The sequence below is a fragment of the Neophocaena asiaeorientalis genome, unplaced genomic scaffold (genome assembly GCF_003031525.2).
Source record: "Neophocaena asiaeorientalis asiaeorientalis breed wild unplaced genomic scaffold, Neophocaena_asiaeorientalis_V1.1 scaffold25, whole genome shotgun sequence".
Lineage (NCBI taxonomy): Eukaryota > Metazoa > Chordata > Mammalia > Artiodactyla > Phocoenidae > Neophocaena > Neophocaena asiaeorientalis.
In genome coordinates this window covers 3,143,553-3,155,955 of record NW_020172492.1, presented here as the reverse complement: position 1 = coordinate 3,155,955, position 12,403 = coordinate 3,143,553, and the positions used below count along the sequence as shown (strand labels likewise).

The window sequence follows — 12,403 nt, the reverse complement described above, 5'->3', positions numbered from 1 at the left end:
GGGAGGGGCTGCAGTCCCCTTTTTTTTTTTTTTTTTTTTTTTTTTTTTCGCGGTACGCGGGCCTCTCACTGTTGTGGCCTCTCCCGTTGCGGAGCACAGGCTCCAGATGCGCAGGCTCAGCAGCCATGGCTCACGGGCCCAGCCGCTCCGCAGCATGTGGGATCCTCCCGGACCGGGGCACGAACCCGTGTGCCCTGCATCGGCAGGCGGACTCTCAAGCACTGCGCCACCAGGGAAGCCCTCCACTTCTTAATATTACACAAATGGAGAGGGCTTCTTTTTGGTTACAGTCATTTTTTTGACAACCTGGGAACCATCTTGCATGGTTCAATTGCTTAAATATGTACAGCATTCCCTCACCCCCAACCCCGTCCAGATTTTTAAACTTTCTGCCAGTTGTGAAAACGACAGCGGCCTGGCACGCATCATTTACATGCGTTTGCAACTACCTAGCTTCCCTCTCCTTTCCCCCACCCTGTTCTTCTGAATCGTCAGATTCTCTTGAGTATGAAAACTAAACGCAATCAGTGCTCATTAGCTTAAGACTATAACTTATTATTTTTCCTAAACCATCATTGTTTCTAATGTCAGGATGTGCTGGTTTGATCAAAGGCTAATTTTCTAGGCCTGGACAGTTGATATAATGGGAAATAGGTTATTTTTTCTTTGAAATAAATGCCATTAGACAGGTGGTGCATACTCACAAGATGCATAATGTCAAAGCAAGTTTTAATGATGCCTACTGTCTTCCCTGAACGTGATGGGGGAAGAAAGAGGAAAACGCCTTAGATAGCTTGCACCCTCCTCAAGTTAGGTGGCTTGGCCTAGGACATCATCAGCCCAGAGAAGGGAGCATCTTTCTCTAATTTTCTTCCAACAGACAGTGCCCCTTTGCAATTTTTTCCCCTCTAAGGGACTCTGTTTTGCAAAGCAGTTACTGAATTCCACCCCCCATTTTTCTTTTTTTTTTTTTTTTTTCCGGTATGCGGTCCTCTCACTGTTGCGACCCCTCCCGCTGCGGAGCACAGGCTCCGGACGCGCAGGCCCAGCGGCCATGGCTCACGGGCCCAGCCGCTCCATGGCATGTGGGATCTTCCCGGACCACTGCACGAACCCCTGTCCCCTGCATCGGCAGGCAGACTCAACCACTGCGCCACCAGGGAAGCCCCCACATCTCTGGAATTCTTATCTCCGGATCACTACTGTCCTTCCTGGTCCAACTATTTCTGTATCTTCCCTGGACTATGCAGTGGTCTCCTAGTTTGTGTTTTTGTATCACTCATGCGTCTCCTTATTCTGTTCTCATGTTGCAGCCAGGATGCCTCAAACACTGAAGAAGAGAGGAGCTGTTAGGCATTCACTAGCCTCAATTTTTTTTCTATTTTCTAAGTATTGTTGTATCTTCATTGGCTTACTATTACTCTTAGGATTAAAAGCCATATTTTAATAGGTACTACAAGTCTTCATGAGGGTGTACCTGTCTCTCTCTCTTTTTACCTTTCTGGCATCAGCTCATATCAATCTTCCTCTTTATTTTTGTGCCATGGTTTACTCTAACCTCAGGGCCATTGTACCTGCTGTTCCTTCTTCTTGGAATTGTTCCCCTTTTGCCTGATTAACATCTAGTTATTTCTTAGATGTTAACAAACGATTCTTCTGAGAAGGCTTTTCTGACCATAGGTCAGGTCAGTTCCCGTTATATGCTTGCAAAGCACTGTGTATCTTTCCTTCATGACAGATATCATAGTTGTCCTTTCCACTTATTTATATGAGGATCTGTTACATGGCTTTCTCTGTCAAAGGAGTATTACGGCAGCAACTTAATGATTGTTTTTGTTTATCATTGTATCTACAGCTCATGTCTTAATGCCTAGGCTCTCAGTAAATATTTATCAAGTGAGTGGACTTTTGGATGTTTCTTCAACGCTAAGGAGGACTGGACTCAAGAATTTCTATTAACCTAGTGTTAGAGTTCTGGAACATAGCATGGTAAACTGGTCTGTTTGGGAAATGATCCTAGGGGTTTCATCTGCATTGAATTTCTATTGAGGAAGGTTAACACTTCTTGATCTTCTTCAGCATCATGGTCCCTGCTTAGAAATGCACTGTCATGTGAGGGACCTTCACATTTGTGGAACTGATTATAGTAATTATTTCCAGAATACTTGTACTTTCTTTTTGTCAACATATATTTACTTATATGTTGCTTTATTTGCAGTGTGGGTGAGCCCATATATAAGCCAGTTGTTGAGTCTTACTTATTTTTAAGGCATCAAAATCAATTTTTCACTATAGAGAAAAATTGATTTTGACGCCTTAAAAATAAGTTTCCTTTCAAATAAGATGAAAATGCTGCAAACAAAAAAGGTGAGGCTGTTTTATTGAGTCAAATTTTAGTTCACTGTTTCTAATCTAGGACTTTTTGTTTGTTGATTGCTTTGAGGAAGAGAGGATACATTATGGAGTGAAGTAAAAGGCAGCAGTAAGATCAAAAGATTGGGTACAGAAATTAACTTTAGCAAGGAAGAGAGTCATTCATGGGCCCTGCTGCTATCCAAGGATTTCAGGGATTTTGGTATTTATCCTAAGAACATTGGGAATCCATTGAAACATTGGGATGATGTGAATAGTTTTGTGGTTTTGAAAGTATCATTCTGGCAGTAGTATATGGGAAGCAGATTGTAAAAGTTTTGCTCACTTGAACTACTAGAGCGGTAAGATGAAGAAAAGTGGGTGGATTCCACTGTGAATCCAGGTTTTGGGGATAGAGTGATACGGGTGATGATAAGAGAAGGAAGTGGTGAGGATGACTCTGGTTATTTTCGTGTGGCCACTGACTGGATATAGCCATTCACTCAGACAGGAAATGTTATTTTAAAAGTTTTAAAATTTGGAGATGAGAGAAGATAACTGGATTTAAATGTACTGTTAAATGTGTGTACTTAAAGACACTCAGACATACAAATACTTTAAATTTGGGGTTATGCTTATGAACTTTGATTAAGAAATTCATTTTATTTTTGTAAAATTTAACTTTACTTGTCTTTTTGGCCCAGTTATTAGCTTTCTCTTTTCAGTGTAGAGGAGTCATTCATTCTCTTCCCTCCTTTACATAAATCTACCAGGAAGAAGGTTGTAGCTTTTTCTTTTTTTTTTAGCCTTATCAGGAGACGAAAAGATCTCTGATAAAGGAACAGTTTGAAACAGCAGATGTGAAGGTGTGGTCAGGCTTCTCTGTTCATTCATTTCTAAGCTTAGACAGCATTTTACAGTGCAGGGGGCTCAGGCAGCTGTGCTGATGGTTACTTCCGTGTTGGTGGTTACTTGGGAGACACGTTGCCTCTCCCCCATGGGGGTGTGACTGTAGAAACACAGCTCCCAAGCCTGTTTCCCTGATCCCTCTTCAGTAATAAGGTATCTATAGCAACATGCTCTCCGCTATATTATGTTATATGCACAAAAACTACTTTGTTTTCTTGTGAGGCCTGGCCATGAATATGAATTATGAACAGTTCTAAAATTTTCAGCCTGTTTTCTTTAACAGAAAGTTGTTCTTGGATCCCTTTACACTCCTGACTTGTTCAGGTGGCAAAGCACACAGAGGGCATGGTGTTATAGAGCATTCTGAAGTCATCATAGAACCTAGGAACGACTTTATCACTGCAGCATTTGCTAGTGGTAGGTTTTCTGTCACTTAGGATTCTTTGGTTAAAAATTGACTCTGACTAACTGAAACCAAAAAAAAAAAGTATCAGGATATTATAGGTGAGTTCAAAAAATTAAAGAATCAAGTGGTAGAAGGGACAGGAACCGTAGCAGCTCTGAGATCTAGAGAACAAGAATCAGTGGGTAATTTCTGCAGGGTGCTGAAGTTCAAGTGAATCAGCTCCAGTCATTTTCTTTGTGTGCGTGTGTTTGTTTCCTTCAGGATTCAGGTTGCAATAAGAGAGGGTCTTTGGTTATCTTGGCTAGTGCAAGGCAGGGTGTCTTGATTGAAAGTTTTCCTAGAACTTTCTTATTTGAGGGTGGAGTAGCTCCCCAAAGGAAATCTGCCAGTATGTTAGAAAATTCTCATTGCCATCAGAATCTCATGCTAATTCTGTTATCTATATTCAAATATATGTTTTTACTAGCATTTTAGGTATGACAGTGAAGCAAACAACCCTTATTAGTTTTATTGTATAAATTAGTATTTTTTAAATATTTAATTAAAAACATATACAAGCATGAATTTAAGATTTTGCATATAATGTTATAGCTTTCTGTTACTTAACATTTATTTTTTGTGATGCTGTTGATTTATTTTCATTTTTCAACGTTTAGAATACTGTCTCAAGTGAAATTCAGACTGAGAATCTATAGGCTTCAGTGAGAAGTTGAAATAATTAGATTAATAAACAGATGGAGGCAGTTGCTTTCACTCTAGTTGTCCTTTAGCTCAGATATTTGCTGGTGGAGGAAGGGGAAACACTTCTGCAAATACAGAAACGTTTTTCTTCCTTCTCTGGCAAATCGGATCTTGAAAGTAGTAAGGTGTAGAGTTATATCGTGCTTGGGGGAGGGCGTGTGTGTGTGTGCTGATGGAGTGCGCAGCAACAGGTTCCTGGCCGAAACTTAGAATGGCCCCTGTTAGTATTTGATGCACATTACCTGTCTTCCGAGAGTCATGTTAAGCGATACACTGATACTCTGTGAGGTGTGTTAGAATATAGGTATGGTAGAGATTTTTTTTTTTTGGCTTCTTAAATCTGTGTTAATTTAATAGTCAACTTTTGTAGTTAAGCAGTAAAAACTGAAAACAAACCTGAACCAGCTGGATAAATCAGTTTTACCACCTCATCACCAAACAGGCGACTAACCAGTAGAGTGAGTAAATGCGGTGCTACTTTTGACTACTAACAATGACCAAATTGTACTTCAAAAGAAACACCTTTTACATAATTTCTAAGTGCCACCTGCCTGTTGTTTACAGATGTGTCTCAGTGCCCAAAGGAGCAAGAGATAAGCAGTAATCCTTAGCTTTTCTGAGTTTCTGGCCCCCAGACATCAGCAACTGAAAAGGAGAAGAAAAAATAACTGAGGGATCAGATTTCCTCTCCTTCTCCTTCTCTTTATTTGCGCCTGACATCAGGCGTCCCTCCAGTGTGAGAAAACAGTTGTGATGCCTGGAGATCCTAGCAAAAGGTGAAGAATAAGCATGGAATAGAAGAGAGGACAGGCCATTTTTGCTTAGCTTTTTAGACCCTCTAGCAGGAGTCATATGTGAAGTACGTAGCAGAATAGCATAATGGTTAAGAGTCTTTGCAGTGGAACCCTGCTGTTTTACTAGCTGTGTGATCTTAGGTATTTAACCTCTTGTACCAGTCTTTCTTATCTCTTAGTGTTACTTATAAGGATTATACGAGATATGTGTGTAAAGTGCTTTAACACGGTACCAGGCACACAGCGTACTCTCAGTCAGTAAATAGTTCCTGCTGCTGTGTTGGTATTATTTTTATAGGGGTTTTAGTAATAGATATTAATAAGACTCCAGTTGATTTTTTGTGATTATACTGTATAATCAGAGGTGAGAAAGAAAATTTTTTTGCTCTAATTAGAATTTCATCACCTATATAATCTTGATCAAAATAAACTAGTAAGTATTGAAAGTTTTGGTATTTTTATCTTCCACAATATCTCGTAACACTTCGAGCATAAAGATTACATGGTTGTTCCTGTAATTTTTTTCTTTGACCAAATGCAAGTGCTGTCATTTAAAATTATATTTTCATGCATAGTAAAAATTACATAGTACTGGGCATGAATAAGGCACAATTAATATTTGGTGAGATGTTTAAATACTGTATTTTTAAATATCATAATATGAATTTGAAAATCATATTTTGCTAAAATCAGCTTGCATATTCAGAATGGAAGGTCAAAAATAAATTAATAGCAGAATACCAGAATACTTATTTTAAAATAAAGATTTTCAGCAGTACTAAAACATTTGTTATTTGATTCAGTGCTCTTTGAGAACTTGGAGTGTCATGAGATTCCAAGTCATCTTTTTTAGACTTGAATTTTTCTGGAAGGAAAATACTATCTCTTAAAGATACTGCACTGTAATAATAATTTGTACACATAGTGTTTGGATTGTGTCTGAGTGCGTACCTGTGGATGCATACATGCATATACATATACTTACTTTTAAGAAATAAAACTTCCGAAGTATTAAGGAGAGGATTATACTGAGGGAAGGATTCCTTTTGTCTTTCATCACACTTATCTAATTTGGTATTATCCTTTTATGTGTGACCTTTCTTTACTAATTTTGGTATTTAGTAATTTTAGTCTTTTTATAACCATACAGAATAAATCAAGTGAAAAACAGACCGTACCAAGAGCTGGGGGGTTATTTAGCTCAACATTCAGAATTATTCTATGTAGAATAGAACACTTAGACAACTGAACTGAAAGTGGGAGATAAGTTGAGTGTAAATAGAATTCAACGCATTAAATGATAAGTACTGAAGCAGTCTCTGTGGTTCTGAACTGTAACATGTTAGAATTCTGTTTTGGTGGATAACTCTTCAGAATAGAATCAAGGATGAAAATGATTGTTGTTAGAATTAGGATAAGTGACATCCTCACTGAGCAAGATTGATAAATTTATACACTTGTTTAAAGTAAAAACACCTTTTTAAAATTAATGGGTTAGTATTTTCTGATTTTAAAATTTATAATGGAGCCGTACAAAATTATTGTGAAGCATTTGGACCATAACACTCAGTAAAGGTTTTTTGTTTACCTTTTTTATTAAAAACTTGATAAAAGTGCATTGTATACATTGTTCATCCTAGAATCAAGTGTTCATCAAACATTTGTAGTTTTCCCCCATCCCTCCCAAGAAAGTTTTTAATCAGTGGTGCAGAATATTTGTCATCCACCAAATTAAAAACTGCAGGTTTGTAAACTTGGCACTCAGAGAAAGAAGTAGGTGCCGTAAAATGATTAAGTACTGGCATGTGTACACCTGCTGTCAGGAAATAAACTTCCCATATGTTGCAGTTTGGCAGACATGCATCTTAAAATGTATTGAATGAAACTGCCGCTGCACTCTTTATCCTTTATCTTTTTTCAACAGTGCATCCTCTTTGTGCCTGTAAGTAATCACTTTTGCTTCAGTTAGAGGAAAATGATAGATTTTTTCAGATATGCTTGAAGTTAACTGGTGATGCTCCTTGAGAGTGCAGTAACTGGTTGATTGAGTAAATCATTGAAGTTCTAGCTTGGCCCTGAACACCAACGAGGGAACAGATGTTCTATTTTGAAACATTTAATTTTTTTTTTATAAAAATGTGAGCCTGAGACACATTGATTTTTTTTTTCACATTTTATCACGTCATGTCAAAATAAATTCCCCCAGTATATGTGCGTATTGATAAAAGAAAATGAATATCTCAATTGTTTTTAAAAAGTAAATACTTAAATGAGAACTGCATTGATGAAACATCTGAACTTTATAAACATGTTTATGGAATAATTCAACTAAATCTTATTGCATGGAATATGGTTTTTAGAACCCTAGAATAGGTCAAAATTTGTCTTTTGCACAATTATAAAGTTTCCTTAAAATTGACAATAATGTTTTATTTACATTTAATTATATATTGAAATGAAAAACTGAATCCAAAGTCTTTTGACTGTATCCATTTCTTAAATTAAAATTTGTGTGGAAAACATATGCAAATACACCTTCTTGGCCCCTAACGTAAGAGTTGAATCATTGATGTATGCGTGCCTGTTATTGCATGTTAATACACAGAATCCCCTTATGTGGATTTTTAGTAGATTGTTTGGGATACCTTTTTGTTATATCGTGTTGTATTTTTAAGAATTACCTTCTTCAGAAATTAAAAAAATATTTTTGGATTCCTTTATGCGATGAGTTTTAACTAAAACTTGTCCTATGGATGTAATCAGTTTTAACTATACATGCTTTTAGCAATATTTTACAGATCGCACGTTTGGGAAAACAAAAAAAAGTTGTCTTTTCTAGTGGAGTTTGCGGTGGCGATACCTGCCTGCCTTTTCTTTTGCTGCGTTGGCACAAGCGTTGTGCTTATTTTGTTGTAAATGGTTCCAGTATTTTATCAGTTCACTAGGCTGGAACTGATGAGAGGTAATTAGGTGACTGTATTTACAGCTTGAATAAGAAACTCGCCAGTGATTGAACACAAACTCATTGGGAGGGGGGACAGGATCAATTCTCAACTTGGCAAGACAGATCCCTACATATACGTCTTCCAAGTGCAAACGACGGATGCTTAAAGAAACTTTAAATATCTTCTCTGCCAGATCTCCAGAAAAAACATAACCAGTCCCGGAACAGAAGACAGGATAGCGCTCACTTGGGTAGAGGTCTGGTGGCATGTACCACTTGCTGTCTTTGTTTCGGTTGGGTGCGTATCCCCTCATTAGGTAACCAGTAAAATAGTTATGTCTAGGAGGCAGGTCTGGCTTCAGTAACTTAAGTATTAAATATTCGGTGTTGACAAACATGTCACTGTCAGTTTTCATAACATATGGAATATGTGGACAGTATGTGGCAACCCAGTTCATGCCCATTAGTGTTTTAATGGTCAGATTATAGTATGTATCTAAATATTCCTGTTGAATTATGTCATGGTATTGTCTGCTTTCTTCCAGGATTGCACGTTGAAGGTAGCCATTTAACTTAATACTTACACCCAACAAAAAAATTCGTGTGATTTGGATACCAGGTGCTAGACTTTCATTGCCCCAAGTTTGCCGAATAGCTCTTCTAGCTTCTATCTGTCCAGGTTCTGCAGCTATTAGTAGTATTAAAAAAGGGCTTTTCTCCTGGCATTTTGCAGGTTCATTGATAAGGTATTTGAAATGGTAAGAATTTGGATGTCCAGTGCCTTTTTCATTGTAAATACTTCCGTTGGCACTGAGTGTATTCTCCAGCCCTGTAACTCCTTGTGGTGACAGATCTGTGTTATTGGAGTTAGTTGCTGTTTGAGGCCTCAGAGTCTGCGGGACTGTTTCTTTCCAAATGTTCCGAAGAGAGCTGTGGTTTGTCTCACTTTTTGTAGAACGAAATCCACGGAAAGTGTATGTCACAGGGTTTTCTTTGAATCCAGTTCTGCCTGGCAGCCAGTCATGATGATTGAAAAACAAAAACATAGCAAAAAGAAACACGAGAGAAAGTACACCAATAAGATGGGTACGGAACAGAGACCTCTTGGCATTCCAGCTCATCTTTGCAAAGCAGCAGTGTCTTCTTCTCCACTGAAGCATGTTGTAAATATCCAGTAGTGGATGAGAGATCGGTGGCTGAGAATGTGTTCTTCTCCTGAATCAGTACTGTTCTTTGGTAATCATTTTCTAATGCGGTCACGTTGTCTCCCTCGCAGTCATTCTATAAAGATGAAGCATAAACGTTTACAGAATGGAAATATCACAGAACTGCTTGAAAGAGACTAATAAAATTAGGGCACATGGAAATTTTTAAGCTGTGAAAATAGGATAACCCAGGAACAACGTTTATGACTTGTCTTCCCTTGACAACGTAACATCCTGAGAACAGGATTAATTTCTTTAAAAATACACCTTTGGAGCACAGTGACCACTTTAAAGAGAGGTGAATGGATTGATTTTCTTCCACTTATTTCATCATCTATCTCAGTAGCTCTGGTCACTTGTACTTGTTGACTTAAGTTAAAGATTAAAAGTTGTATGCATGGAGAAGAGGAAAATGCTGCTAGATCCCTGAGAGAGGCCATGTAAGGAGGCCTGAGAGCAGATGGAAAATTTATTGGCATTAATTAAAATTGATTTGACATACCGTTGGTGGTATGGTGTACAGTCAGCGGCCTTTTTTGTAAAATGGCCATGTATCAGTTGTGGGACAGACGGTGCAAGGTTGATTATGGCAGAGTTTTGTTAGTCACAGTACACTGCTTGGCATGTTTCCGTTGGCCCCTACTGTGTCGAGAAAGTCAGTGAGAAGACGCACCTGTCAGAATTAATGTTCAGGGTTCAGTAACTTCAGTGCAGGATTTTAAGACAGTAATAAATGATGGACATTTGCAAGTACTCATTTCTCATGTTAACCTTCCACTTCAGACATGAGGTATTCAGGAGATCATTGTCCTTACTTAGACTTATGATTGATTTTTATAATATAGCAACTAATTATCTTTAATTATCTGTGGACTTCACAGAGTACTATCACGTATCTCAGTTGAATCTCCATGTTAGAATTAAAGAACTGCTTTGAACAGTCTTTTCAGATTTCTTACAAAATATAGACACTAGGTATTATTGTATCCCCAACTATTTAAATTTTTAAATTTCACAAAATGCATCTTAAAAGATTTTTGAGTTATGCTGTGTTCTAAATTTGCATGTAGAGAATTTTTTACATTTTTAGGACTTCTGCTAGCATGACACTTAGAGCCCTACGTTTAGAAAAAAAATTTATGAGATGTCAATATGGGAAGTTCACGATGCCACATATTAAGAACTGGTCTTTGAACAAGTTTTTTTAGTGCATAGCACAAATATGTTCATGTTTTTTCAGTTTGTTATTTTTCTGGATCAAGGCGTGGGGGTAAAGGATGCGTAAGGAGCTGTAGCTTGAATTCTGTTAAAAGAGAAAACAAACCTTTTTGTGTAATTTTAATTTTTTCAACTTTTTATTGTGAAAATTATTTCTTTATGTAAAAGAAAACTGGTCAATTAAAAACATTTATTGTAGGAGCATTTGTTTATTTGAAATTATATATACACATATGAATGTGTTTATGTAGCCTGTGATATTGAAAGGTTTATGGTTAATACCAAATTTGCTTAACCTCGATAAAACAGTCAATTATTTGGGGAAAATAATGGCATTTACATGGAAGTCCTCATATAATTGAATAACTAGAATAGCACTCATATAATGTGAAGTATTTTGAGAATATTGATGGGAAGTGTTAGACTCCTGTTCTAGCAGAAGCCACTAGGAGGAGCAAGCAGGTGGGGATTCGAGCATCTCTGAAGCGTAACAGTACAGGCGCTAGCTTTGATGATTTCTAGTATCTGAGATTATGTAGTACTTTTAGAAGTTATGGTGTTTCTCAAATGTAAGAAATTACATTAATCATTTCGTGAGATAGGAGCAGTGTTTTTCTTCCTTAAGTTTTCAGATTTAAAAAAAATAGAATCTACTTATTTATTAGAATTTATTTACCTGAATTTTAATTTCGCATTACTCTGATGAAGACTAAGACACTTCACCATACCAGTAAAACATAGTTCTGTGGTGAGCTCAGTTGAAAATAACAGAGCTGAGTGTTCTGGTTTAGAAACTCACTTTTCTCCTCCTTACACTTGTAAATAGTTGGCCATTCTGTTTAGATGAGGAGACTCTTTCTAAGCTTTTATTTTCAAATGAAATATTAGATAAATAGTAATAATTTCCCTCCACCCCGTAAAGAAGCCAGTAGATATAAGGGTTATGTGTGTAAATTTAAAGGAAACAAAAGTTGCTTTTAAAATTTATTTGATAATCTATTTTAAACATTCCAAAGCTAAATTAAATGTGTCAGCTTTCTCTTGATATAGAATGCTTAGAAACTGGTTGAAGTCTAATCATTTAGATCCTTTAAAAGTGTAAATTTGATGGTTTAAGAAGCAATAAATAGAAGGTCAGATGTTTGAATGCATGTTTGAATAAAGGACTGAAAAAATGAATGAAGGTAAATATATTAGTAAATTGTATTTTTATGAAAACATTATACCTGAAGTGATGTTTCTAAAGTATCTCAATATTACAGAAAACAGCAAATTATTATATATTGTAACCTGGCATACATGTAGTTTATGGTCCTATGTGATTTTGTAGCGATAGGTGATGGAGATGCATCTTAATGTAAATTCATGATATTTGTATGTTTGTAAATATCCAGCTGCTCAGGCTTGAAATCCATATATACTCATTTCTTAATCTCCCATTGGTAAATGTAGTGCATGTGTCTAGCCTTAAAAAAATGCTTTATTAAACATTTTTCAGATATTTACCATAATTTTACTGTTAAAAAGAAAGTACAATTAAAGTAACTATTCCTCCTTTTATTAAAAGATAAAATTATTCTCCAGTTACTGCCTGTTTTACATTAATTCTTAAGAAGTGGGAACAAGACCAGAAAGTTAAAATATTTTGACATTCTAAATAGTTTTGCACTTTTACATTTTCAGCATAGAAATAGCTTTGATTTGTCTCATGGGTTTTTATGGTAATATTATCAAGTGATTAATATGTATTTACATCTTATGGATTGACCCTCACGGAGAGGATGTTACTATAAAATGTTCCGTTACTTCTCCCTCTCTCTTTCCCTCTCTCTAT

General features: G+C 36.7%; 2 protein-coding genes across 2 annotated transcripts in view; one reads left to right on the top strand and one right to left on the bottom strand.

Moving 5' to 3' along the window:
- Nucleotides 1-12,403, top strand: part of CDC73 (cell division cycle 73) — a 95,640-nt gene that overhangs the window by 35,510 nt on the left and 47,727 nt on the right. The window lies entirely within an intron of this gene.
- B3GALT2 (beta-1,3-galactosyltransferase 2) overlaps nucleotides 6,776-12,403 on the bottom strand; it is an 8,221-nt gene continuing 2,593 nt past the window's right edge. The window contains exon 2 of the mRNA XM_024738209.1: nucleotides 6,776-9,427. Coding sequence (XP_024593977.1) covers nucleotides 8,038-9,306 — 1,269 coding nt within the window. The 5' untranslated portion in view covers nucleotides 9,307-9,427 and the 3' untranslated portion in view covers nucleotides 6,776-8,037. The remainder of the gene's footprint in view (nucleotides 9,428-12,403) is intronic.